Source organism: Pyricularia pennisetigena (assembly GCF_004337985.1).
Source record: "Pyricularia pennisetigena strain Br36 chromosome 4 map unlocalized Pyricularia_pennisetigena_Br36_Scf_6, whole genome shotgun sequence".
Taxonomy (NCBI): Eukaryota; Fungi; Ascomycota; class Sordariomycetes; order Magnaporthales; family Pyriculariaceae; genus Pyricularia; species Pyricularia pennisetigena.
In genome coordinates this window covers 980,756-1,008,435 of record NW_021940918.1, presented here as the reverse complement: position 1 = coordinate 1,008,435, position 27,680 = coordinate 980,756, and the positions used below count along the sequence as shown (strand labels likewise).

At 52.9% G+C, this 27,680-nt stretch overlaps 6 protein-coding genes across 6 annotated transcripts; 3 read left to right on the top strand and 3 right to left on the bottom strand.

Annotated features, from left to right (window-relative positions):
• Positions 1 to 2,010: 2,010 nt before the first annotated feature.
• Positions 2,011 to 5,723, top strand: PpBr36_05897 (uncharacterized protein; the record flags this gene model as incomplete). The annotated part of the gene is made up of 2 exons (XM_029893045.1): positions 2,011 to 2,237; positions 2,324 to 5,723. 2 exons carry the CDS (start codon positions 2,011 to 2,013, stop codon positions 5,721 to 5,723), a joined length of 3,627 nt encoding a protein of 1,208 aa, XP_029745478.1.
• Positions 5,724 to 7,674: 1,951 nt separating this feature from the next.
• Positions 7,675 to 12,821, bottom strand: PpBr36_05896 (uncharacterized protein; the record flags this gene model as incomplete). Its single annotated transcript, XM_029893044.1, has 6 exons — positions 7,675 to 8,338; positions 8,442 to 9,217; positions 9,462 to 9,555; positions 9,684 to 12,415; positions 12,530 to 12,710; positions 12,799 to 12,821. 6 exons carry the CDS (start codon positions 12,819 to 12,821, stop codon positions 7,675 to 7,677), a joined length of 4,470 nt encoding a protein of 1,489 aa, XP_029745477.1.
• Positions 12,822 to 13,692: 871 nt separating this feature from the next.
• On the bottom strand, positions 13,693 to 15,382 carry PpBr36_05895 (uncharacterized protein; the record flags this gene model as incomplete). The annotated part of the gene is made up of 4 exons (XM_029893043.1): positions 13,693 to 13,913; positions 14,048 to 14,857; positions 14,996 to 15,184; positions 15,358 to 15,382. The coding sequence occupies 4 exons, from the start codon at positions 15,380 to 15,382 to the stop codon at positions 13,693 to 13,695; spliced, it is 1,245 nt and encodes a 414-aa protein (XP_029746055.1).
• A 1,441-nt stretch (positions 15,383 to 16,823) lies between these two features.
• Positions 16,824 to 19,304, top strand: PpBr36_05894 (uncharacterized protein; the record flags this gene model as incomplete). Its single annotated transcript, XM_029893042.1, has 3 exons — positions 16,824 to 18,749; positions 18,842 to 19,143; positions 19,220 to 19,304. The coding sequence occupies 3 exons, from the start codon at positions 16,824 to 16,826 to the stop codon at positions 19,302 to 19,304; spliced, it is 2,313 nt and encodes a 770-aa protein (XP_029745479.1).
• Positions 19,305 to 19,805: 501 nt separating this feature from the next.
• PpBr36_05893 (uncharacterized protein) lies at positions 19,806 to 23,297 on the bottom strand (the record flags this gene model as incomplete). The annotated part of the gene is made up of 4 exons (XM_029893041.1): positions 19,806 to 20,899; positions 20,997 to 21,846; positions 21,955 to 23,122; positions 23,185 to 23,297. 4 exons carry the CDS (start codon positions 23,295 to 23,297, stop codon positions 19,806 to 19,808), a joined length of 3,225 nt encoding a protein of 1,074 aa, XP_029746156.1.
• A 1,157-nt stretch (positions 23,298 to 24,454) lies between these two features.
• On the top strand, positions 24,455 to 26,746 carry PpBr36_05892 (uncharacterized protein; the record flags this gene model as incomplete). The annotated part of the gene is made up of 6 exons (XM_029893040.1): positions 24,455 to 24,597; positions 24,666 to 25,413; positions 25,485 to 26,163; positions 26,282 to 26,402; positions 26,462 to 26,564; positions 26,690 to 26,746. 6 exons carry the CDS (start codon positions 24,455 to 24,457, stop codon positions 26,744 to 26,746), a joined length of 1,851 nt encoding a protein of 616 aa, XP_029746155.1.
• Positions 26,747 to 27,680: the final 934 nt, after the last annotated feature.

The following is a 27,680-nucleotide window of genomic DNA, read 5'->3' as shown; positions in this document are numbered from 1 at the left end:
TGAACAGACAACGGACATTGGAAATCCAAAAATCAGACGGTAGGCCGGTAGGCAGGGGAGAAAAGAAAAAAAAAAAAAGAAAAGAAAATCCCCTATTCAGCAAAGAGCAGTCAAGCGGGTCAAGATGCTTGCCTGTCATGACACAGATTGATCCCATCCTATCCTATCCTGTTCAATCCCATCCCATCCCATCCCATCCCATCCGCCGACCAAGCAGGAAAGCATGGCAAGCCACCAGATCAACTGCAGACCAAGCAAGCAAGGCAAGTACTATGGGAGTTTATTGTAGTCTAGAATATAAGGAACCGTCCTGACTGAAGCTTCGTGATGCATGCATGCGGCTTTTGGGATGGGTTCCCTATGCGTCAGGTCCACTCCAAGGAGCTGGAAAAAAACACCCCCTCCCCTATACGGCTTGTTTCATCGTGCTTGGCTGGCCCTTCATCAATCGCCGCCCAAAACCCAAAAGATGCTCAAACTCGTACTCTCCCCACCCCACTCTCCGTTCAAATGTGGGCCAGGATACCCAGCTCGTCGACCTATCCGACCCCAAAGAACCCTACCTGAAGCCGTGCACAGCCAGGCGCAGCACGCAGCTCAGGCAAGGAGAAGCAAGTAACTGGTAGCGAGTGGGTTCGTTGGTGGTGAGGTATTAGAGTAGGCATTTGGGCCAACTGAAAGCAATTCCGGGTACCTCACCTTACCTTTACCCACCTGGAGGCAAGGCCTATTAGCCAGATCTCTATAGGTACCTCTCGCTCTAATCTAGTTTACGGTAGTGCTCCAGCCTATGTTTCCATCCACCCATCCATCCAACCTGCCCGCACCAGCCCCCACTAAAAAAGAAAACTGGATTAGGCCAGCCTGCCCTTTGCGCTGAGCTACAGGACACTTTGACCACCAGTCAAGTCAAGTAAGTGTCAGTCAATCCATCATTGGACACGCACGCAAAAGCCCGGACACCACGCAAAACGCACAGCCAGTACGGATCGGCCCCTTTACGTCGTCGCCTCACCTTTCCGGCTTTTTTCTCCATCGCATACCTAACTCCTCATACCTGAACCACCACCACCACCAACTCAACCCCCTTCCACACCTCATCCCCTTCCTTTCGCGGATTGCTGCATCCTCTTCTCCAGGCTTTAGACCGTATTGTAATGACGCCTGTATATTGATCCCATTTTCACTCACCCTCCTTTAGTCTCTCTTCTTATTGACGGCTTTCTATTTTCCCTCTTTCGCATCTCTCAATTTTGATCCGAGAGCGGGATCCCATCGTTGCTGTGCAAATTCCTCCTTCTTCCTCAGCAACGCCCATCAACCCAGGAACCGGAAACAAAGTCGGGAAGCGGTTGAATTGGTGAGTGAGCATTCCCTCCCACCGAACAATACCCAGAAAAAGCGCCCAGCGCGGCATCAATCGACGAGACACCAGAAATCCCTTTCCCCCCTCCTCTCTTCTCTTGGTGCCCAGTACCTATTACCTACCTTACTTTTCCTGTCTCGGCGACCATCCTTCACGTATGAACCCCTCCCGCCAACTATCCGTATACCTATAGGTATCAATCACTTCATGAACAAGCACCTTGCTTTCTTTCATAACATATAAATTTGACCTTTATCCGGATCCCCCTCGTTGGTGGGCACTTGATCTGACTTTTATTCCACCGGCCATCAGGGACATAGCGCAATCAGTTTCTTACTTCTTGACTTATCAAAGTCGAGCCTTTGCTAGAACGAAATCGATACCCAACGACCTCTGGTACCTAGTAACATCTTGATAACGCTGCTGCCCATCATCCATCTCGACAGACGGCCGAAAATTTGGTCCCAGTTGAGGTAATCCAGGGCCGTAAACTCGATCATCGAACTTTGGCACTGGCGAACACACTCCCTCACATTATACGACATCTAGACGAGTCTCAATAGGCTTGCCCACCGCGCGTCTTCAAAAACCAATCTTACTGTGGCCTACCACACCTGATGACGACCGGGAATACATAATCGATAATGTCGACTTCTAGATCAGACCACCTGACAATTAACAACTATGCCCAGACTACATCGGGCCAACAGCGGTCGTCCTCGCCCACGACAAGCACGTCTCCCAATGATCCATTGGGAGCTCCCATGAGGTCACCGTTTGGACTCTCGTCCAGCAAAATGCAGGGAATTTCGCGTTCCGGTAATGGTTCTCCCTCGCACGACTTGAGTACCTCCAGCAGGTTATACAAAAGGTATGCTCGTGTCTTCCCTCTCTCTGCCCAAAACCCCATCGTTGTGCATGTCAACAAAAGACGAACCTGTTCTGATAGTATTACAGTCGCGCCCGCGAGCTTCAGCAGCAGGAAGGCATGAGTGGGTTGCCTAACCCTTGGGGTGGGCCACCCACCAGTGGCAACTCCACGCCTCTTCGTGAGAACATACCCGAGTCCCCAACAGATGGCTTCCCGGACTTTGCACAGCTTCCGACTTCGGACAGCCTCCCGCAACCGAGGCGAGCCCGCGCCGGAACCTTGCCCTCAAGGTTTTCCCCTGGCGGTGCCAGCAACGGGTTGTTGAACATTCCGTCCTTGGCCGCTAAGACCTCGAGGCCAACGCCTACCCAGAGCCCCTTTAACAAGACTCCCTCACCAGGCCTGGAGCCCTCGGAGCCACAGCCTAGCTCTTCTACTCTTCTTTCCAGATTGCGTGCAGGATCAATGCCACAACGCAGCCCATTCGCACCCCAAATCCCGGGGACAAGCTCACCTTTTGGCCCATCCATTTTCACTAGCTGGAACCCGACCGGCACTGGCCGCGAGCGTGGTGCGACTCTGGCTAGCATCGCAAGCATTGGTTCCAACGGCCCAGATTCGCCTGCCCAATCCGCCTTTTCTGCAGGTGGTGCAGGTGAGAATGACGTCCACATGCGTACCCTCGATTATCTAGGTCTGGCAGAGACCACACCGCAGCCTTCTAGGGCACAGCTTGCCACGCCGTACATCCCAACCTTGGCAGACTTCACAAAGCAGGCAAACCGATTCCGATCTTACTCCGTCAACAACAAGGATAAATATGCAGACGAGGAGGAGGATGACTTTGACCCCGAAGAGCTTGCGGCATATGAGGCTCGCCTGGTTGCTGCCCAGCTCCAAGATCAGCTTGCGGCGACCAACGCTGCGATTCACAACCACAACCTTGCTGTGCAGCAGGCGTTTGCAAGCCAGGCTGCCGTCTCGCGGCCTCGTGCTAGAACTGCAGGTGTCCTGGATGCTCCATCACGGATTATGAGGGGCTTCTATCCGACCCCATCGCGCCTTGATAATGCTATGAGCGCCGCAGACATCAGGCTGACCGACGACAAGGACTTTGACGATCTGCCACAAGCCGTTGCTGCACTCACTCTGGGAAGGTCTAGCAGCACAAACAATGGCCTTCTCGGCGTGGAAGAGCAGGGTCTTGAGGGTCCTACGAGTGCTCTATGGCTTGGTAGCATCCCTACTTCTACGACGACGTCGACACTGACTGAGATGTTCAAATCATACGGACCAATTCTGTCTGCCAGAGTCCTTACCCACAAGAACTGTGGCTTCGTGAACTTTGAGCGTGTCGACAGCGCAATCTCGGCCAAGTCCGGTATGAACGGCAAAGAGATATTCCCTGGAGCAGGCCCCATCCGCATCAACTTTGCCAAGCCCCCTTCGGCTTCCAACACTCCCGGCCATGACGGCGCATTCCCTTCCCCGAGCCCCGACCCGTTCGCCAAGGGACAAGACGGGGCACAGGCCGGAAAGGCAGGTGGTGCCGGTAGTGACTCTTCTGCACCGCAACCTGGGAACGTGACTCCGACGGTGCCACCTCTGCGCGAGATGGCCTCTGATATCGCAGCGATTGTACAGCAGTTCGGTGCTACTGATGAAGACACGTTCCGCATCTCGCACAGCGTGCAGCGAGCTACCCAGTTCACCAACTTCGCCGACGAGATCCCTCCGATCAAGGAGCCTGGCCACACCCGTGTCCACGACGCACCCAAGCTGCGTGATATCCGCAAGAGAATTGACAACCAGAGCTTGTCGAGCGCCGAGATTGAGAGCATTGCTGTCGACATGCTACCTGAGATTGCCGAGTTGTCATCGGACTATCTTGGTAATACGGTTGTCCAGAAACTGTTCGAGCACTGCAACGATGAGCTGCGAGACGCCATGCTCGGTGAGATTGCACCCCATATGGCCGAGATTGGTGTACACAAAAATGGCACCTGGGCCGCACAGAAGATCATCGACGTGTGTAAGACACCGAAACAGATGATGATGATTGTGGACCACCTTCGACCTTACACAGTGCCGCTCTTTTTGGATCAGTATGGAAACTACGTTCTACAGGGATGCCTTAAGTTTGGAGCCCCGTACAACGACTTCATCTTCGAGACTATGCTCAGCAAGATGTGGGAGATCTCGCAGGGCCGGTACGGTGCTCGCGCCATGCGGGCTTGTCTGGAAAGCCATCACGCGACTAAAGATCAGCAACGAATGTTGGCGGCCACGATCGCCCTTCACAGCGTGCAGTTGGCCACCAACGCTAACGGGGCTCTGCTCCTGACGTGGTTCCTGGATACATGCACGTTCCCTCAGCGGCGCACTGTTCTCTCACCGCAGCTGATCCCCTACCTCGTCCACCTTTGCACGCACAAGGTTGCATATCTCACAGTTCTCAAGGTTATCAACCAGAAGACTGAAGCCGACGCTAGGGACACAATCCTCAAAGCGCTCTTCTTCACAAAGAACGATCAGGTCTTGGAAGCCATCCTCTCGGATCATGCTTGCGGCGCTACCTTGATTTTCAAGGTCCTCACCACCCCGTTCTTTGATGAGAACATCCGGAATCAGGTCGTTGAGAATGTCAAGAACGTCCTTGTTCGAATCAAAGCGCAGCCTTCGCAGGGCTACAAGCGTCTTATGGATGAGGTTGGCCTGTCTACTCGCAATGGAGGGGTTTCACGGGATCACAGCTCAAACAACGACCGTCCACGTCCCGGCTCTAGGCAGGCTAGCATGAACTCGCACCACCGTGAGCAACAGCAGCAGCAGTCTCAGTCCCAGGCCCAACAGAAACAACAGTCGCCGGCACAAACCCAGCCCCAGCAGCAAGCTCAACAGACCCAAACTCCGCCCCAATATGGCGGATCAAGCCAGTTCTTCAACCCGCTAAACTCGACTCCTGGTGCACAGGGCTTCGAGGCAGGCTTTGGCATGGCCAGGAGCGACAGTGTTGAGCCGAACCTTCCGCAGCAGTTCCCTGCATACGGAGCGCAGTCCCAGATGTTCCCTGGAGCCAATGGACCGATGGGTGGCGCCGTGAACCTGCAGCAGTTGCAATACCAGCAGAACCTGTTGTCCCGGGCCACTCCACCTATGGGTAGCTATTTCCCTTCTATGCAGGCAGGCTATCCAGGGTTCCCCAACCCTGCTTCCTCGATGGACCAGTTCCGCGGCCAAGGTCTGGCCAACGGCAGCCCTATCCAGCCGCCCAGTGCTCCCATGGCGATGCCAGGCGGCCAAATGGGTCAAGTGCCATTTGGTGGCCCACCTGGCTTTGGGATGCCCGCTGCTGCCGGGGCGATGCCGGACGGGTTTGCATACGGAGGCGTGCCAAATGTGACCTACATGCAACAGGGTCAGGTCAACAACGCAAGGCGCGGACGTGTAAGCCCACAGAACTTGACCCATGATCGTTTGCAATGAGCAACGGAACCAAAAGACTGACAAGCCTGCTCGTCATGTTATATAGCAGCGATGATGGTCGACGTCTTGGGAATTTTGAAGAATACGCATACAACTACGTAGCTGGCCTCGACCGGATCGGCAGAAGGCGCGGGATTCGAGACCACCTCCAGCTGCTTTGATGAGGCATCGATAGGGCGTTCTTGGGCGTAAAGATTCTAGCTGCAGCCGGCTCGCAAGACGAGCTGGAATGCCGCAAGTTCAATCTTTTCTTTGTTTCTTTTTCATTTTATCTTCTGGGTGTACAACATGTGTAGAGATTCTTTTTTCTGCAGGCACTCAGTTCCGTTCTTTATCTTGATTTTTAAGATATTTAGAGAGCTGCATGGGTGACAAAAAAAATAACCAGAGTACAAAACAAACATCTATGCACTTATACGGTCAAGCAGCAAGGGAGGGAGGGGGACAACTAGGGTGATGGAATACGGGGGCTTATCATATGTTTGCTTTTTTGCTAGTTGTGTTTCTGTTCTGGACCAGTTGTTACAGCGATGCTTGTCCTGCTGTCGACATCGTTGCCTTTGTGATTTAAGGATCAAGGTTGGGTGAAAGAGATCGAACGACGCCTATCTGGCGACAAGTTACGGAAATGATAGAGTGAGTGGATGTATCTACAAGTGCTGGGCGCTCTATGGAAATGTTTAAACACATATTAAGTTCAGCTCAAATCGTCAACGAGCCGAGCTCTATTTTTGGTGCCGCTTGGTGTTTGACTTGAATGTTTTTCAATGCCTCTGATGTTTCGGCGTTTTTAGTCGTTTTTGTTTTTGTGCCCCCCGCCCTATTCAAAGCTAGACCTACGAGCCTGCCACCGCCGAGTATTGGGCTTCACGAGTGGCCATCGTCCCCATCACTCTGACGCGTCAGCATCCTTTTTTTGGATGCTGATGTATGTCGCCATCTTGTCTCTGTTGGAGCAACTTTCATAGTCAAGTGTGGATAAATACCCGCTGACTGATGTCACTGATCACCTAGAACCCAATACTGACGCGCATCCACGAAACGCCCTTGTTTGCTTGGGTTTGGAATGGGAGTTTTTTTAATTCGTGATCCACTTCCAATTCTCTGTGTCGGGCGCCGCCGCTACTACTCTATACCGTCTCACAGAAACCCTGCCTGTTCCACCTCGACCTCAGTTCCTCAGGGAGGCCCAAAACAAAAACCTCCTGGGTAAATAGAGTGAGTTCTCTGTTGGACAGGAAAAGAAGAATAAGGAAAAAAAACCCCCCTTCCACGGTCCATGGTCCACAGTCCCCAAACTCTTAATTTCCCTTGTCACGCCCTTTTCTCCTTTTTTTACTTTCTTTCTTTGGCGGAGAAACATCAAAACGACGACTGGGGGGAAAAAAAAGAGAGAGAGAGAAAATAAAATAAAATAAAAAAACAAGTAAAGATAAAAATAGTGAGAGAGATCCGGGGGGACGGCTAATATACCATTCGAAAGGTTAGGATTGAGAAAATCGGTGCCAAGGTCGAGAAAGATAGAAGGTTCGCTATGTGTATAGAGCTATGCAATGCGGACAAAGGGAAACAACAAGACTAGTGAAGCTAACTCAAACCATGCCTTGTATCTGCAAGATATAGGTGGCCTCGTGCATGGAAAGATATTTTCAATTTCTTTTTTTTTTTTAAAAAAAAAAAAAAAAAAAAGAACCGCGCGACGAACAAAACGGCAGATAGGGTAGATAGATATCTAGGCAGACTCCAAGTGCCCTTGGCTAGGCGTCTTCCTCTTCTAGGGGAAGTCTGGCGTGACAAAACTTGGTCTCCAGGCCACGACGTCTCAAGCAACTGAAAGGATCAAGGAGTTCTTATTGCGATAAGAGATAGATTTATCCACGGTGAAGATGGAGGAAACCCCATACTGCCATGCCCATTTCCTATAATTGCTGTGTGCGTCTAGATGAGGCTTCTACTTCTTGCTAGGAGACCCAGATCGTGATGTAGCAGTGAGAGCAGGGACAGACTTGACAGGAGTGATGAGCTCGCTGTCGTCGGAGGCTGCTACCATGGGCTCGTCGGTCATGACAACATCGTCACATCCTATCGACTCCTTGATAGGGCTGTTGGTTTCTTCCAGCTCCGTAATAGGCGTGACTACTGTGTTGTCCTCCTCGGCCTCGGGGGTTGACTTCTCGGTCCCTTCGGTAAGCTGAGGCATGGTAGCCGGTGGGCTCTCTCCCGTTGTCATGGACGAGGGCGCCTCGTCATTCGCTGCTACTGGCGACGCCGGGGTGGATGCTCGCGCGGCCAACACATGTCTGATGTTGCCCGTCAACTTCTCCAGCTCGGCCAGCATGGCTTTCAAGCCGCTCTTGTCCTTGCTAGCCAAACCAGTTCCGCTAGCTATTGACACAATGCTATCACGAGAAACATTTTGCAGAAGCTCATTATCTGCGCCGGAGACGAGCGCGGCGATCAAGAGACCCGTCTTGTCAGCAGACACTTTGTCGACAGCTGGCTGTGGGCAGGCGTCGGCAAGAATCTCCAAGGCGCCGCGGGTGCCTTGGGGATCCTTGGAGGCGGTGATATAGTAGGAATTGTTTTCCTGTTCAATTCTAGCGTTGCGCCTGACACTGAAGATAATTTGGGAGTGGTCAGCTAACCAACAGCCATTGAGGAGAGGAACAAGGTCTATAATTTCCCAACAGAGACACGGCATGACTAGGAAGTACTTACGTATCAACAAAATCTTGAACAACGCCCTGGGCGGGCAGCCGACTGTCGGCACCAATGAGATCCGGACGGGGCGGTACATCATCGTATTCTCCGTCGTCAACCTCGATATAGCCATTGTTCCGCAGGCCTCGGCTGTAGGCAGGCCTAAAAGCGGACGCACCCTTGATGCGACGGCGCTTGTGAGCTGGTGCCAATGTGCCCGGGAGCCTCATAAGCAGGTCATCAATGTGTGCAGGACATCTCCAAGTACGCAGCACTGGTGGATAGGGCATTGGTGGATCCAGACAGTCGAGATGCCAGTTCAGAGTGCAGATGCTGCATGGGATTATAGTCCGTTTGTTGTCGGACGGCTTGTCGCAGGCATGGCAGACCACTGCTTTTCCATCCTGGTCCCGGACGCGGTAGAAGTCGGGTGGTTCTTCGTAGCCTGTCTTCTTCTTGGCTGCCTTGGGGACCGGCGGTGTGGCCTCCTCGTACTCGCCGTCAGGACCCTCATCTACACCAACGAAGTAGGTCCTGACGTCTGCGGGAAGCCGGAAAGCACTCGAATTTTTGGCGTTGAGCTCCGTCATGAGGAAGCGAAACGCTCCGGTCTGATGGACAACTGTGGCAGGTTTATGCCTGGCGATGCAGACGTTGCAGAACCACTCGTCGGGTAAATTCAACCGCTGGAGCGGTGGATCTACACACTTGAAGTGGAACGCCCGTCGACACGTCTCGCAGCAGAGCAGCTCACCTTGGCCATTGCATGAGGAGCAGAAGTCGTCATTGTCATCCTAAGTCACGTAGAATGCCGAGTTAGTTTGGAAATGGTGGCGAAAGAATTACCTGGCATCGAGGCGACAAGGCAGGAGAAGAAGTGACAGCGTCACGATGTCTGCCCTTGAGGTCACACTTTTGAGGACAACAAAGAAAGAAAGAAAAAAACACTTGGGACTTTCAACAACTAAAAAAAAAAAAAAGCAAGGTAACAGGTAAAACAAGTGAGCAAGCAAAGAAATTCGTGTCATATCTGCTTACCAAGGAGCTGGGTGCGCCATTTGCGACCGGGCTACCACGATCTCCGGTGACCCGAGGCACTCCGGCTGACGGGCCTAACTTCTTCTTCATAGGCCTGTGATGGCAGCTGTCAGCAAATTTGAGTTGTGCGTGTTTGTGAGTAGGAGCAAATCGCCCGGGGGGGAATAGCCATGAGTCAATGCATGGCCAAAGAGCAAAAACAGAACAGAAAGGGAAACCCACGAGGTTTTCACGCGAAGGCCAGTCTTTGCCTTCTTCGCAGGTCGCGGGACCGGGGTGCTGGCACGTGAGTTGACTGCAGAAGACGAAGCGGGCGGATTTACAGATGACGGGAAGACGGCCGATGAAGGCGAGGGCTCGTCTTCAATGTCGTCGTGCGTTCGCTTGCGAGTGGATCTAGTGCTGCGGAGCGAGGAATGCGCCGCCCGCGGCCGACGTAACTTCAGGGCACCTGTTGGAGTAGACAAGCCGGCGCTCGCGTCGGCGTCACCGTCAGCCCTTAGCGGCTCCTGTTCGGGCAGCTCAGGTTCCGGCTCGGGCTCGGGCTCGGGTTCCGGGAGCTCAACAGATGCCGTCTCTTGCTCTTGCGCTGGGCCGTCCGACCTTGGGCCGTCAAGACCCCGGGTAAAGCTTTCGGTAATGGTAATAAAGGCGTCGGTGCGAAGCTTGGCGTCCCTGCGGAGCTTTGTCTTGGGATCATCCTCATCCAAGGCGCCGATTTTGCTGGCAAACTTGGTTTGGGATGGGGGTGGCGCAGGTGACGACGCCTTGCTAGAATTAGAATTATTGTTGTTGTTGTTGTTGTTGTTGTTGCCGTTGTTGCTGCTGCTGCTGTTGGCGGTGCTTTGCCTGGTCGTTTTCCGAGTTGCAGACGACAAAGTGTTGTCCTTTGCGGCATTTGGCTTTGAGACAGACATGCGGGATTCTGTGAGCCCAGCAGCAACAGCTTCGCCCAAGGAATTGTTGTTGTTGGTATTATTGGAAGAAAGGGGTGGAGGATTCTGGCCTGAGACTTGGGGGGTGGGTGTACTGGTGGGCGATGCATTCCCGGTCCTTCTCGATTTGCGTCGGCCCGTTGTGATTGGTTGACTCGCCACCGCCCGTGTTTTGCTGCTGGACCTGGCACTCTCGGCACGCGCCCTCCCAGCCACAGGAGGAGCAGCAGAAGGAGCCGGAGTAGCCGCACCGCCAAAATCGTCAGCACTGGCGCTGCCGGATCCAGTTGTCGCTGCAGTCTCGTCAGTTCCCTGTGCTTCTTCTCCTTTCTGTAGTTCGGGCTCTGTTTTTGCTGCCGCTCCTGCCGTCGAATGCCGCCCTTGGTTTCGACCCTTTCGCTTGACCTGCACCGTTGGAGATGAAACTGTCGCCTGCTCTTCCGCAGCCTCGAAAACGTCCCCAATCACTTCATCCAGATCCGACGGTGCTGAAGATAAAGACGATATGCTGTCATTTGAGAGTGATCGCTTGTGTGACCTGGGAGTCTTGCTTGGTGTCTTCGACATTTTCCCGCTCCTCTGTGGCGAACCTGTAGCTGTCACTCGGGCCCTTGTGCCCGATGGAGTCTTGAGCTTAATGTCTCGGCCTCCAGTTTTCTGTTTTTTATCCTTGTGGCTATCTGCATCTTGCCCGGATTTGCCTTGGGGCTCTGTCTCTTGTGCTGTCGAACGAGGTCGCTCTGCGGCCTTTTTGACGATCCTCAACACGTCGGGCTTGACCAAATCCCTGTATGGAGCCGGCTTTGGCGGGTTCGATAATGATTGTCCATCAGAGGGCATCATTGTGCTGTACTGCTTTGTCTTGTGGCCTTCCCGCTTCTTTTTGCTGATCATGTGCACAAATTCAATCAGCACATCTTCGGCCGCGGTTTGCCTGAAAACCTGGTCAAACATATCCATCACCCGCGGATCCCCGGCATTTTCATCGAAAAGATGGCGTATGGTCCACGCCGACAAGTAGTCTTGGTGCACGAGAGCCTCTTTGACTGCAATGTTGACGACCTCGCGGGCGCGGGTAGCGACCATGCGACTTTCTGTAGGCATGGCGGCGGCGGCAGCAGCAGCAGAGGTTGGCGTCTTTGAAACAACACTGCGTCCAGCGCTGGAGTCCAGTGCGGAATAAGTAGGTACCGTTGAGTTGCCGGTGTGCAGGTGAGGTGATTGTGAGGGGCCCCCGCTGCTTTTTGCGGGTGAGGTAAAGCTCTTGCGCATGCTAAATTTGGACCTCGTCAACGGCGCTTCCGTCGCAGTTGACTCGTGGGAACTCTCCTCGTTTTGCGTCGGTGATGAACAAGAAAGCAATTGACGAGCGACTGGGCGTGGGGTCGTAGATTTAGAATCCGTAGCGCTCTCGACCCCATTCACTTCTGCCTCAGCATCTGGCTCACCATTCCGCCACCCGTTATCGCCTTCCTTTGCACCTTCTGTCTCGGACGCCGTCTCAACGGCATCGGTGGATTCCTTCGGCGAAGTCGAGGCGGCCTTTGGCGTCTTTGGCTCAGATGTCGGCCGCTTGTTGAACTTGATGGTTATCCTCCGACCCGACGTGGGAGTCGGCTGCTGCGGCTGCTGCTCCTGAACCTTCCCCTCGGCCGCAGCCGCTCGCGTGACGGCCGCCTTTGGCAGCGTCCCCAGCGGAGCCATGTTCTCCAGAACCCCCTGCCGTATGAGTCCTGCCTCTTGGAAGCTGGCCTTGCTCTGCACCTGCGGCTCCAACCACCGCTCCATGAAGGATTTCTTTTGCACTCCGCTCGATTTCGCGTCGGCGGCCACGTTGGCCGCCGGGCTCGCGCGAGACCGCGTCGTCCGAGCGCTCGAGGGCGGCGCCATGGTGTCGTCGTCCTGGTTGGCAGAGGAATTTCGCAGTCGCAGAGTGATTTTTGGTTGTCGGGTGCCGCCCATGTGTCTCGCCCCTAAGGGCTGCCCAGCAGATTTTTGGGTTGCAGTTTGGCCCCAATCCTTGTCCCCTTTTTTTTTTAAAAAAAAAAAAAAAATAAGAAAAGGGTCCGGCCGCGTCTGCACCAAGAACAAATTAATCTCTGCGCCAGGTTTGAAGGAGCAGGAACAGCTTACTCTATTGTTTAGAATCTCAATTCTCGGATCCGTCGAGTCCGTGCCGGCAGTTTTGGGGGATTTGACGGGGGGCGCGTTGGTCAAGGCACGGGCAAAGTCGAATGGTTGACGCGAAATGATTATGGAGGCGGCCGCCCAGGAGCCAGGGGGGCATGGAATTCGTGGAGGAAAAAGCGCCTGACTGGAGACGAGGCTCGCTCAGAAGGGCCGTGCTACCTACAGCACATTAACAGTAGCAGCAACCACCAAACCCCATGCATTTCACTCACTAATTGGCTGCTGCACCGCCCATTAATCTTATTCTTTTCCCTTTTGCTCAGCGCAGATTACAATTACACACGTTCTTCCAAATTCTATATTATTCTCCATCATATCGACCAGAAAACACTCACTGGATGACTCTTTTACCTCGTCTACCTTAGTCTAAGTATTACCGCGATCGTTTCATTGCATTCTGACAGAAGACAGACCTGACAAGAACGAAAGAGGACCCTGAATCGTTCAGGGGCTGTTGCTGACAATGGAAGGCAGCATCATCGCTCAGACTTGGTGCTGAAAGGCAGCCCCGTCCATCTGCTAAACCTATCTACCTACCTTTGACCTGCTTGGCTTGCATATGATACGATGAATTTCTGCCTGGTCACCTCTGACCATTCTTCTCGGGCAGTCTGGCTGGTTTGAGTTGTGTGCCTCGTGGTCTCGCTTCCAGTCCTTCCCCACCCATGAGCTACACTCGCCGTTAGTCACGTTGTCCAAGACTCAACTGAATGATGTGGTGCATCGCGACAGAGGGGTAAGCAAATCCACCGCAAGGTGCAAAACCAAAGGATGCGGTGCATCATGCTGTCCTCAAGCAATATCCATGGGCTATAGATCTTCGGTTGACTAAAACAAGTTAACTCGAAGCTCGAAGTTCTAGGACGCACAACTCCCTCCTGGGAGTTCTCATTTTCACTGCATTTCATTCTTTCTTTTTGCTTTGATTGTTTCATTTTTTATTATTTTTTTCTGCCGCCCGACTTTGATTAAAATCCCTACCAGATTGCGGCCTCAGCTCTGTGGTAGAGATTCCGAAATGTACATACAACAAAGTCCCTTCCTTTGCAGCTATGACGAAAGTGGCAGACGGTACGCAGATGGATCACTCATCTCGTATCTCCCGTCTACTCGTCGCTCTCCTCGTCGCTCTCCTCTCCCTCCTTCTTAGCCGCAGGCTTCTTGGTCTTCTTCTTTGGCTTCTTCTTCTTGTTGCCGGTGTTACGCGACAAAGGCTGCTCCAAGATCTTGAGAACCTCCTCGTCCTCGATTTTCTTGTCTGTCTGGTACTTGCTCACGTCCAGGGGCGGGGCAGCTCCCAGCTTGGTGATGCCGTTCTTGGTGATGGCTTTAATACATCACGGTTAGCATGGATCAAAGACCTTGAACTAAGAGGGAATGCTCAAACAGAAAATATAAAATAAAAATGAAAAAAGTATGGGAGCCACATAAGCATAGCGAGAGGTGAAAGAGAAAACTTACCAAGAGTGGTCAACAGCCTGGCGACTGCTGCGCCATCTTTGTCGCCAACAAGTTCGTACTGGCGGAAGACGTTGCCACGCACGCACTCGACGACACCTGACTTTGCGTCACGTTCATCCTCAAGCTGCCTCAAGCTGAAGGGGAACGTGCCGAACTTCTTCTGCACCTCCGAAAGAACCTTCCTCGACGTCGGGCGCTTCAGGCCGTAGGTAGTGGTGGTACGGCGGTGCAGGGTGGCTCTCTGATCCAGCTGCTTCACTTTACCGGTTCCCAAGCTGACGCCCATCTCAACACCCCAGACCTCACCAACCTCGGGGACACCCTCTCCCTTGGCTCCCTCGCCAGGGGCGATGACAATCTTCTTTGAGCCCTCGATCTCATTCCGGCCAAAGAGCCAAGAGGTAGTGCTCTCCACAAGGTTAACATCGTACGCCTTGGTGACCTTCTCCAGCAGGCTGGTGATCTTGGTCTGGGTGTACGGCTTTGCGGCAGCCGCCTTGGCCTTCTCCTCGTCGGTGCCCTGGGCAAGCAGTCCAGGGGGGACCATCAGGCGCAGGAGTAGCTCGTTGGCATAGTAGTTCGCCAGCATCAGGTCGGCGTCGCGGCCGGTTACGACATCCTCACCGCCTTCCTTGGGCACGAGGATGGTATCGCACACAATCGAACCGAATCCGTCGATCTGGGCGCCAAGCTGGATCTTGACGGCCTCGCCCGCCTGGAGCTCCGTGGCGGCCTCTGCCTCGTCGGTCTTGAGGGGGGTGTAAGGTGTCACATAGGAGCTGGGCGAAACGGTCGTGGGGTGCGAGAAGCCTATGCGCGTTACGAGTGTTTAGCTTTGCGCATCTTTCAGCCCGTGCACACCCTGGGTATTGGCTGCCACGAATCCTGAGAGAATCCAGTAAGGACGCCCTAGGGTCGCGACGGTACGCATCGGGACGCTGAGCTTACCCTTGGTGATCTTCTTTCCCCTGTACACTTTGGCAACCTCCTCCTCGATCAGCTGGTCTCCCTTCTCGCAGATCTCGACAATCTTGGCGCCAGCGACGCAGAGAGCAGCGACATCCTTGAGGACCTTCTCGGAGATCTGGGCAGCGGTCTTGTACTTGGTAAGGGTATCGGGGTTGTTGAGGGTGTAGTCTGGTGAGACAGCTGTTAGCAGCAGAGCATGGCTGATGGAGACGATGTCATTATGTTGGCTGGGAGCTTCTGCTTTGGGGCGCAGACGCGAGGCACGCGGGCCCGGGGTACTTAATGTATGGGTGGTACCAGGTAGAGAGGCAGTAAAAATTTAGGGGTGTTTTTTTGCTAACCCATTTCCTTGTCCTCAGACGCCATCTTGCTTATTGGGTGGTCTCAAAGAGACCTTCGGAAGTTGGTAAATATGAAGTCTCAACCGAAAACCTCTTTTTTGTGGATTGACGGATGGGGAAAAGTAACAAAAAAATAAGGACTAACGATCGCGGATGTCTAAGGAGAGATGAGTGACGATGGAGGGGTAGGTAAGGGGTATTTTGGATGTAGCAAAAGCTATTTGCAGGAGCGGGGGAGGGGAGTTTCTGTGCGCCTCATCTGCCCGCTTGGGGCCTCACTCCGTAAATTGACGGCATTATAACCCATAATGGTACATGTACATCCATTCCCTATCCGATCTCTCTAGCCATGCGCATGTCACGTACGACTCCACTCTTCCTGGGAGCATTACAAAAAAAAAACACCAAAAAAACCTAGGTACCGAGATATGTAGGCAAGCAGGCAAGTTTTCCATGGGGCTGACGATAACTGAGAGCTTTTCTTTGCTTCGAGTCAGGAAAACTTATGCCATTGTAAAAGCTAGCATGCCTTTAGGTGGTCTTCTGGGAATCAAATGCATCATTCATTGTCCCAAGTCGCCCCAGTCCAGGATAATCCTGTCGGTGTAGGAGATGTGTAAGCTCCCAAAGTGATCCATTGCATCAAGGTTTCTTTGACGGCTTCTCTTTAGATGTTTAGATGTATTAGCTTTTCATCTCATTAGTATATGGCAACGACCAGCTCCAATGTCGTACCATCCCTCAATCTCGTCTGGTAGGACAGACCTTGTATGCGCAGAGCGAGGTGGTCGATGTATACCGTGCGTCCCGCATAGAATATATGCAACTCGGACTGTGCTCCACCTTTAGCTGCTCGTAATGGGAGAGATCAGAAATCGCAAAGTCCAGGCGCGACTGAGCGTGTCGCGGCCCGCAGTGCAAAATAAGGCTAACTTCCTTTGCTGGGGGCATCGACTTTACGACGCGGCAAAAGCCACCGTGCCTGGAACTTTTTTGTGTAGCCTCGCGAATTTGAATCGCCATCAGGCCAGCCCAGCCCGACCTAACGTTCAATTCATTGCGCAACTCCGCCGTCGCATGTTTATCGTGTTGTTTTACTGCGGGGGCCAGCCATAAGTTGTTGCTACATCGCCTTTGATCGCATTGCATCACTGCGTGTGACTGTCATCGTGCACGCGCATCAATTGAGCGGGTAGACGAGTGAGCAGCACCTTCAATTATTTGGATAGCTCAGAGGTACCTTATCTACCTAGCTAGATCAGATCTAGAAAAGTGCTGGTCCGCCGTCCCAGTGCATACCAGTCAGCCCGCCACTGCGTCGAATTACTGTACAGACCATTCCATCCTATTGCATCGCCGCAGCGACGACCCGACCGACCGTCACGTCACGTCAGTGAAGGACGAGCGCGCCTCTAGATAAATCGAACCCCTTGCGCGCCGTATGACATCTCGGTCTTGCCCACTAGATGGCAACCTCAGATCCTTCCAACGCCACGCCTCCCGGCCCTGGTTTTGATGTCGGCGCTTCCACTGTCGACAATGCTGTGACCTCCGGCCAGCCGGCGGCCGCGTCCGTCGCTGGTTCATCGTCATCTTCCGCCGCGCCCGCCGCCAGCTCCGACCCATCGGCCCCCGCTCAGAAGCATTCTTCATCGCCTCCCGCCAAGACCTTGCCCGTGAGGACAAAGGAGTCTCTTCAGGAATATGTCCTCAATCGCATCATGGCGCGGGACAAGATAGCCCATGAGGATTTTGTCAAAACGGAAGAACGAGCTAGGGCGGCAATGGATAGGTTACACAGAAAGGTCGAGGAGTATGAAACAGTGCACGCGCATAAGAACGAGTTTACACCAAGTCGCTTGTACGGCCAGGGCTACAATGGCTTTGGAAATGGCACCACTGACGATCCCGCCGGTCCGCGAATCATCTATCCCAAAAACAAGCCGAGACCCGGAAAGAGGACAACCGAGCCGCTAAAGTGGCGGAAGAAGGACATGCGCAAGCAGGCCGAACAACATGAAGAGCTCGTTCCCATAAGGATCGATGTCGACTACGACAAAGTCAAACTTCGAGACACTTTTACATGGAACCTTCACGACCGCCTGGTATCAGTGGACCTCTTTGCGCGCCAGTTGCTGGAAGACCTCGGCCTGACACCACAGAAGGATCCAACGTTATATTCTCCCGTTTTGACGCAGGTTGGCCGCCAGATCCTCGACCAGCTTGAGGATTTCTATCCCAGTGTTTGTTCGGACGAGGATGCATTAGACCCTGAGCTGCCATATTCGGCATACAAGAATGACGAGATGAGGATTCTTGTGAAGCTAAACATCACGATAGGGCAGGTTACCTTGGTGGACCAGTTCGAATGGGAAATCAACAACCCCATCAATTCACCCGAGGAATTTGCGAACAGCATGTCGCGGGATTTATCATTATCGGGCGAGTTTGCGACAGCTATAGCGCACTGCATACGAGAGCAGAGTCAGCTTTTCACCAAGAGCCTGTACAGCATAGGCCATCCGTTCGATGGTCGTCCGGTGGAGGATCCTGATCTGGTCGCTGCTTTCCTGCCATCTCCGATTCCATCTGTCTTCAGACCGCAACAGCAAGCAAAAGAGTATGCGCCTTACCTTTACGAGCTCACAGACGCCGACTTGGAGCGTAACGAGGTCATATTCTCTCGCGAACAACGGAGACAGAAACGCTCAGTCAACCGTCGTGGAGGGCCACAATTACCAGATCTCAAAGAACGCCAGCGCACCGTCCGCACGCTCGTCGTATCCTCAGTGCTGCCCGGTGCCGCCACCAGCGTGGAAGAGAGCAGGCTCTACAAGAGGGTTCCCGCCGGTCCTGGACCCGGAGGGCGCAGGAAGGGATTGCGGGATGGTGATCTGTCAGACTCAGACGACAGCGAAGACTCAGCACCAGATTCACCAGCCTTGTCCCAGCTGGTTGGCACCGCTCGCACTCGCGGTATGCGTGGCGCGGCGACCGCGGCACAGCAGAGGATGGCGAACCTGGGCCGCTCAGAGACGCCGGAGTCGGGCACGATATTATACCATGATGCGCGCCCATCTCGGCGCTTCAACCCGCGTGACGCCAGAGAATCTACGGAGGATACCCCAAGTTTGGTTGTGAAACTGACTGTCCCGAGAGATCGGCTCAAGAGGCTTCTCGACGGCGAGAGGATCAAACCATCAATACCGGTTGGTCTGCAAACACCAGGCATGCCTCAGCGGACCCCGGGTGCCATGGGCCCCCCATCAACGCCAGCGACATCCTCACAAAACTTGACAGCCACACCTTCGGGTGTACAGTCATTGCCGCCAGGGCAATTTGGCCGGCTTCCTGCACCACGGCCACCAATAGGTGATCCTGCTCCGACGGCGGTGAGTCTTTGTTCATTTTCTTTCAATTTCAAAAAAAAAAAAAAAAAAACCTCATCTGTTCCGTTTGCTCATCACTGACACATATACTACAGCCTCCTGTTCCTGACTGGCTCGTGACCAGCCTCCGAGAACTGCAACAATTGTACCCCAGCGACATGTTTGAGGGCACAATGAGGTACTGCGCAGTTAAGGCCGAGACCAACCAGGTAGTAGCCGCGCCGCCCTTGGACCAGCCGGCACCTCCGGAACTTGTTTTCTATTACCTCCCTCGCATCCGTTGTCTTGACTGTCCTGGTAAGGTCTATACCCCGGGTCCAGACACATCAGTCATCAACTTTGAGGTGCATCTTAAAAACCGTGGCCACCGCGAGAAGGTGGACCAACGTGTAGGAAGGTTAGTGCCGATGAAACAAGCCTCCCTCTCGGTATCATAAATACGATATTTACCAGAAACAAAACCCCTGAAACAGGCCTACTGCCCCGCGTAATCCTTCCGCTTCGGCCCCTCGCCCATCGGCCTCTCAATCACCTGCTCCCCGGGCGCCCTCGGCATAGGATTCCGGATATTCCAGCCCCATCAGGCCAGGGCGCACCAGATACTCTGTCGGACACAGTGTCGCACCCAAACTTGGCGAGGGGATTTACGGGACGGACGTTTGGGACGAGAGCAGCGAAAGTGACGAAACAGAAGATGACCCCAGCGATTCCAGCTGGACCGAAGGCAGTTAAAGTGACGAAAAATTTACAACAAAAAGATTTAGGGATACATCATTTTATTTTCTCTATTGTGTGCATATTATCACCTTGGCCCGTCCGTTGTCTTGCTTTCCTCTGTCTGCTCTAGGCCTATGGTATTTTGGCCTGTATTTATTTACTCAATATATGATCATCCCATTCGGTCTCGGTCTTTGGTTACTGTATACTTAATAATGTGGCACAGACATCGGAAGGCAGTCCCATAGTAGAAAACTGTACTATCATTTGGTTTTGCCTTTTCTTGCAAGCAACCGTCACTTACGGGGCTGCCTGCGTTGCGTGGTGACGACCGTTCGCAGTCTACTCCAGAACCAGCCACTCATCAGTAACAGCCCTGGCGCCTTCCAAATCCCCTGTGCTCAAACAGTAAGTCCGGATGTTCATGGCAGACTCGAGACTGAGATCCTCTCGACGCCTAGCGGGACCCGCCTGGCCTCGCACGGCCACCTCGGCCCCGGCGGCTTTGGCCTCGATCAGGACCTTGTGGTAGTACTCGAGGGCGAGGTCGTGGATGCCCAGCAGGTGGTAGGTGCGCGCGACGTTGTAGTGCGCCTCCTGGCGCTCCTCGGGCGCGGCGGCCCCGCGCGTCCTGTCCTCGTAGTACTTGAATATGTACGAGAAGCCCTGCATCAGCGTGTACTGACGGTTGTGCGACTGCCGCTTGAGCGCCCAGTGGATGTAGGCGAGGCCTATGACGAGATTGATGGCCGGGTTGTCCGGGTCGACGGTGCGTGCGCGCAGAAAGTAGGCCAGCGCGTACTGGTAGCTCGTCGAGGCGAAGAGGATGCACCCGTACAGGACGAGGAGGACCGCGTCGACGCCTGTAGGGCCGGGGGGAGCGGCGGCGGTGGCGGCGGCTGTCGTCGTAGCGACCGTCTGCGTTTCTGCCGAGGGGGCTGGTTGCGATCCTTGATTGTTTGCTGCGCCGGACCCGCCCTCTTCCTCCTTGGCCTTGGCGGCCAGGATCTCGTCCATCTGCCGTATCTGGCGGAGCATGAACTTTTGCGACGGGCCGGACTGGTACCAGGTGGGCGAGGTCTGGCAGACGCGCGTGAGGGCGGCAAACATCTTGTAGCCGTCCGTCACGAAGGGGTTGTGGATCATAAAGTAGCGCGCGATGGCGACGCACGTCTCCTCGTCTCCGGCCTGGACGGCGCACGACGCCCAGGCCAGGTGGATCAGCATCAAGCTGTCTTTGGCCTTGCCGTAGACAATCGAGTCCCGCGCCGACTGGCACACGGCGTACGCCTCGCCGATCCGTTGCTGGCGCGCCAGCGAGATGGCGTACTCGAGGAAGAGGTCCAGCCAGTCGTTGAATGGGATACCACGATGTTCTTGGCGCTCGATCTTTTGCGGTGCAACCCCTTCGCCTTCGGTCTCGACAGGAGCGAGAGCTTTGAGGAGGGTTCAGTGTTAGCGTATCTCTTTCCCCGTTCCATTGTATCCAGGTAGGCGTTCACAAGGTGATGAAGAAGGGGGCATGTATCCTACTATTATGTAGTCGTTTCGCCATGTTGGCAATAGATCTGGACCTCTCGTCGCCGGCATTCCCGTCTGCAGATGCCTCCGCCTTGAAGAAGTTGCCGTAGCCGAGAGAGGAGACGTATCGTTCCCACGAGTAGAACTCCCTGAAAGACCTAAAGTCGTCCACCAGCTCCTTGGCGGCCGACATCCACTCGGCGACCACTGGGTCATTGGTGTCATGGCGGCCACCTGCGGCCACGTTTGCGTCCATCTCAGCCTTGAGACGTTGGCACTCGGTGTACCTTTCCCGGAGTCGTGCCGTGACCTCATCCTCGAACTTTCTGCGCGCCGACTCGCCACTGCCACCACCGATAAGTCTCCGTGGTCGGTATTTGGCCCTGGTGGTTGGGCCTCGCTTCGTGGCGCCCGTTCGGTACTTTTTCGGCTTGGATACAATCTTACCCCTGTCCACGACGTAGCGGTGCGTGAGACCATCGTAGACACTCTGCCCAGCCTCCAGGCTCAAGGCTTCACCAACCAGCCTGAAAGCTTCGTCTCGTTCCTGTGCCTCCTCGTACATCTTTGCCAGCTCATAACGTGCCTCGATGTTGTCTTCGTCTACTTCGAGAGCGTAGATGAAGCAATCCTCAGCCGCTGGCCCATCTGCCAATTGCACGTGGCACTTGGCACGCTTGACGTAGTATTCGGCATCCAATGCTTCGCCCACCAGGTCTCGATATAGATCATAGTATAAAATGGCTCGCTCGGGTTTCCCGCTTTCGCACAGTTGATCCGCAACCTCTTTGGCAATGTCAGGGGTGAATTGTAGCTTCCCCCTTATCTCTGCATCTTCTGGGTCAATGTGCCTGAGATGTCTCTGCAAGATCTCATTAGTATGAAGTATCTTCGAAATTTTTTTTTTTTTTTGGAATTTTTCTTTCTTTCTCTTTTTCATGCAAACGTTACAGATCATGGAGCAGCATACCATTGCTTCTTCTTCCATATCTGTCTTAAAGCGATACACAGCAAGCTTGCCCCTGAGCTCTAGAGGCAGGCCATGCCCATAGCTTTGGGGCAGGAACTGGCCTTGATAGAAGCCTTCCCATTCCAACCTTCGATTATCATCCAAGTCCCACTCACGATCATCCTGGCACCGGTCCCAAAGAAGGTCGTCGTTGCGGCCTACGAGCCATCTCGCCAGAGACTTGAGCCATTTTGCGGCTTCATCGTACTTCTCCAGGGAAGCAAGGAGCTCTATGAAGATGCGGACGTCAATCCAGTCGAGGACTTGATCGTCATCCAGCATCTGCCCTGACCTGAATTGCTGAATACAAGCTTCGTATGCCGATACAGTGGCTTCGATTGCCTCCTTCGCCCGTCTTGCGTTGTAAGCGTGCTCAGCCAAACTGCGAACGACACGTAGATTGTAGGGTTTTTGTTTGAGATAGTCGAGATAAGCAGCAACGGCCTTGCTGGACTGTCCCAAATCCGCGAGAATGTTGGCTTTGCCCAGGCGAGCAACAAGGTTTGTCTTGTCGATCTGGAGTACGCTCCTGTAGCAGTCCATAGCTACTTTCAAAGTCTTGTCAATTTCTTCGGGAGGCACCTCATGGGCGTCATTTGCCATGCACAGAGCTAGATCTGCAGTACTAAGCCAAAGCTGCGTGTCGCTCTTGGTTAGTGAGGCCTGGATGCGTTTGGCCTCGAGTGCGTGGCGCCAGTCTTCTCTCTCTTCGTACACGGCGGCCAGGATGCCCCAGGCTGGAGCCACTTCCGCATTGAGACGGATGGTTTCCCTCGCGGCCTGCAAAGCTTCATCGTAGCGATTTGCTATAAATGCATTGGTGGCAGCATCGACGAGCACCTTGATCTCGGTGGGCAGTTCTTTGGTCTTACGAGGAGCTTTTTTGATCGGTGGTCCTTTCCTCACCACTGGCGCCCTCTTGACCTTTTTACGCGGGGGCGGCTTCGTTGGAAGGCCATCATAAATGTCTTTGTTGCCTTCTTCCTGAGGATTCTGAAATGTGTCAAGAAACGCAGTCCTGTCTGCTTGGGCCCTGCTGATCTGCTCTTGGACTCCTAGATACACCGAGTCTGCATCTGATACCTCAGAAACGGCACCCCCTTCTTCCCCGCCAGAAGCATCTTGATAGCTAGATGATAGTACATATTAGTCTGGTGTAGGCTCCAGAGGTCTGAGACCAGGTAGGCTTACTCTCTTAGCGCATATTCAAAGTCTTCTCTTGAAAAAACAGTATGGCCCAGCTGCTCATCTTGGTGTATGAGCTGGTTGTCAAGCAGCGCTTCTTCAGGATACGGGTTATCCATGATGGAACTGGCATCAAAGCAAAGCGAAAGAGTCTTCTGAGGCCTGTTGCCTTTTTAGACTTGATGCATAGTTAGAAACAGATGATTTTATGCCGAGCTCGTGATTGCTAGGGCTGATATACTAAGAAAGATGAATGATGGAGGGCTGGAGTTTTTGTGGCAATTGGGAGTAATAATTGGTTAAACGGAAGAAGAAAAATAAAAGGTCCTCGGTGGATGATTTTTTTTTCTTCTTTTTTCTGCTGTTGCTGTTGTTGGGCGCCGCCGCAGTTTGTTCTGTATACTGCTAACAATTCCCCAGCTCGTTTCAATTGTGGAATGAATCACGAAGACTTGCTCATGCGAGCATATTTTCTCCCAGTTGCTCCGCAAGCAATCCTAATTTTTTTTGAGTTATTACTTCAAAGCTCTCTCTCTTTTTTTTTTTTTTTTTTTCTAAGAAAGCCACAGAGTCCGATCCATCTGAGGCGCACAATGAAAGCTAAGCCAAGCTATTAGCGATTATGCAGGTTCGGTTCCGGAGTGAATGGACTTCAAGTNAAAAAAAAAAAAAAAAAAAAAAAAAAAAAAAAAAAAAAAAGACCCTGCTACTGCAGTGTTAAAAGCCTTGCCGTGAAAGCCCTGTCGCGTTTCAAGCACCGGCAAGCCGGGTTGCTGCACAGTGGCCCGTGCCTGGGGATCCATAAGGTTCCTCCTAGCCACACTAAATATGCACAGCACTGTAAATCCTTGTCAGCTTTCAACCCCAGTCGCGTTTCCATTTCCTTGGATGTGCAGCTGCGCGGCGAAGGCTCAGTTTGTAATTGAGCTTTTGTTCCTCAACCCACCCACCACCCTCAGTGCAGCTGTTTGTTTGTTCCTCGCGTGGCACAACAAACGAACACGGCTAGCTGAGTAGACTACGAAACATCTATTATCTGGTGGGCTGGGAGAGTTGTTTGACTGTTAGAGACGACGCTGGTCGTCCTGCCTGCCTTGTCTCTTTACAGCCTCTGCCGTATCCACCAGTTTTGTTTGCCGCGATATCAGATCCAGCATCAAACCTTGCGAATCCATCCGAATTCTCACCGCGCACTTGGCCTATTCGAATCCTACGCGAGCAATCAGACCCTGCCGTTGTCTATCTGTTTGCTGGCTAGCTGGCAACAGGTTGTCAAATGGATACCGAAAGACAGCTGGGCGTGACGCCTCCAGTCTCGGTTCACCTACCAACAGAGGAGGAAAAGCAGGCGACAGATTCCCTTCTAGCCGAGCTGCGTGCCCAGAACTCGTTCGAAAGTCCGGTAGAGACGGAGAAAAGGTGCGTGTTCACTCCTTCATTGATACATACTCAGGAAGTCGCCCGAATGCTGATTCCGCTTCAATCAGACATGCTGTGCTCCGCTCGTTACAAGATATCGCCGATGCCTTCGTCAAGATCGTCGCCCAAAAAAAGGAGCCAGACAATGCCGTGCTGATCAAAGATGCCCGGGGAAAGATATTTACCTACGGCAGTCTCAGACTCGGAGTCTGGGGGCCCGGCTCGGATATCGATACATTAGTTGTTGCTCCACGATACGTCACACGAGAGGACTACTTTGAACACTTCCCCGGCTTATTGGTGCAAATGGCACCGCCAAATGCAATCACAGATCTCTCTGTCGTCACTGATGCGTTCGTACCCATCATCAAGTTCGAGTTCTCCGGCATTAGCATCGATTTGATCTTCTCCAGGATCGCCACGATGAAGCAACTACCCGCTGATCCCAACTGGAACCTCCGGGATTCTAATCTCCTTCGCGGTCTTGATGAGAAGGAGTTGCGATCCGTCAACGGCACCAGGGTTACCGATGAGATCATTAACCTAGTTCCCGAGCAGAACGTCTTCAGAACTGCCTTGCGAGCGATCAAGCTCTGGGCTCAACGTCGCGCAATCTATGGAAATATTGTCGGATTTCCCGGAGGTGTAGCTTGGGCAATGCTGGTGGCTCGTGTTTGCCAGCTGTACCCCCGCGCCACAGCTTCAGTCGTTGTCAACAAGTTCTTTTGTATCCTTATGAAGTGGCCGTGGCCCCAACCGGTGCTTCTGAAGGCTATAGAAGACGGACCTTTGCAGGCCAGGATCTGGAACCCGAAGGTAGGCAACCTCGAAGTCTTGCCATCGCCATACATCCAATCAGAACTAACCAAGGATTGTGACTTGTTCAGATATATCCTGGCGACAGATATCACCTCATGCCAATCATAACACCAGCATATCCGTCCATGTGTGCGACCTTCAACATCACGAAGTCTTCTAAGGATGTGATTGGGAGGGAATTGGTCAAAGCCGCGGACCTGACCAACCTTATTATGGTGGGCAAGGTGCCGTGGAAGGACCTTTTCCAAAAGCACACATTTTTCACCAAGGACTTCAAGTATTACATCCAAGTGATCGCTGCTAGCAAGGACAAGGAGTCGCATAAGCTTTGGTCCGGCTTCGTGGAGTCCAAGGTCCGAATCTTGGTTCAGGGCCTGGAAAGGCACGAGTCCATTGCAGTTGCTCGCCCATTTATCAAGGGGTACGAACGGTCCCATCGATACTACGACGAGACCCAGTTCAACCAGATTTTGGAGGGTAGTTTAGCAAACCTTTGCCAAGCCAAAGACCCTGAACCAGAAGCAAAAGCTGAAGTTCAGGTCAAGGAAGAGCCCGTGTCTAATGGGTCTCATACCAATGGTGTTGCTGTGAAGGAAGAGGTTGCTATAAAGCAAGAGGGAGACGCCAGGATAAAACCCGAAGGGGAGGTTGATCGTCAACCTCCGCTGGAAAGCATTCCCGAATCCAAAGCCCCAGCATCAGACATGTATACCACCACCTTTTACATCGGGTTGGAACTTAGGCCAGGTAAGCTACGCCGCCTTGCAATAATCGTCACCCCCTGAGACTGCTGTCTTCATAGCCTCAGATCTGGGTGCGGGACCCGGAATGCAAAATTAACACATTGGGGATTTCTCGTCACTAGAAGCCAAATCCCTAGATTTATCCTATCAGGTAAACGACTTTAAGTGGCTTTGCTATGACTGGGCCAAATACAAAGAGGATCTCAGCGAACTTTGCTTCGTCAACATCAAGGACCTCCGGTCGTAAGTTCATCTTGGGATCATATATAAGCAAGTTCCACAGGTTTCTGACTATGTATCAGATTTGCACTTCCTGACGATATTTTTGGTCCGGGCGAGACAAAACCTGTGAAACGGCTGATTAAGAAGAAGGCCCCGGTCGATAGGAAACGTCCCGCCAACGAAGTACGTGACCCCATCCATGGTTTCCTAACAGCAAAGTTGGCAGCTTCCGCAAACTCAAGATTTTATTTTCCCTCCTTGTGCATGCCTTCTGGGGCATGAGCTCCCTATACTGACTGCCTTTCTAGGACAACCAAGCTCCTGCGAAACGCCATCAAGCCGCCACAGTCGCCAATGGTGCTTGAATACAACCGCGCTGAATCTTGTGCGTGTGATGGTGCGCACGCTGCGATGCACCTAGTCCTGACTATTTGGTGATGTTAACCCAAAAACGAAGCAAGGATATTGGGCTGGGTGTGTACCAGCAACTGTGGATGACGGGCTTGCGTAGTCCTTTAGGCCAGGACTGAGTGGCTCTAATGACAGACAGGTTCTTCCATCACCAGTTATAGACACCGACACAGCACAAACGACTGAACGAAATCCCATCAGATCGTCAGACTCTAAGAGACCTACCGAACGAGACAGCTCCGCGATATTCCCGCTACGGGCCTAAGAACTCCACCCACTGCCACAAATGGTTGACCATCTCACTGCGATTTTTTTTTTTATCCTTCGTTTCTTTTTCCGCCACAAATCCTTACTTCTCACGCAGAGGTCTTATGGATGGAGCGTTTTTTTTTTTTTTTTTTTTTTTTTTTTTTTTTTTATTTAATTTTGTTCTTGACTCAAGAGGACTTCACCCACCCACGAGGATGCGGACTTTTCTTTTCTTTCTTTCTTTTTCTATTGTTCTTACGGTATTTTGAGTTGTTTTTACGGATACGTGGGTGGACATTTCGGCAGTGTGGACAGGTCCAACAAAACTGGAGCGGGATAACATGAAGAAATAAACAGCCCGTGGCTGGCTGTATGGTAACACTGGACGCACCATTGTGCACCAAGGTTGAATGGTGCTCAGCAATGAGATTGTGGGCTAGACTGAAATAGGTATCAAGGTCGGGGTTCTTTCAGTGTAAATATCTGCTAAAGAGCCAATAAAGTCACAGATTTGGGGCACCGTCGGTGCCTCAAGCTGGTATACAGCCACTTGAACATTCTACTACGACACCGGCCGCAGGTGATGCGAATCGTCAGCCTAATCACAGTACCTGTTTTCTTATTAGGGCTCATACTTTA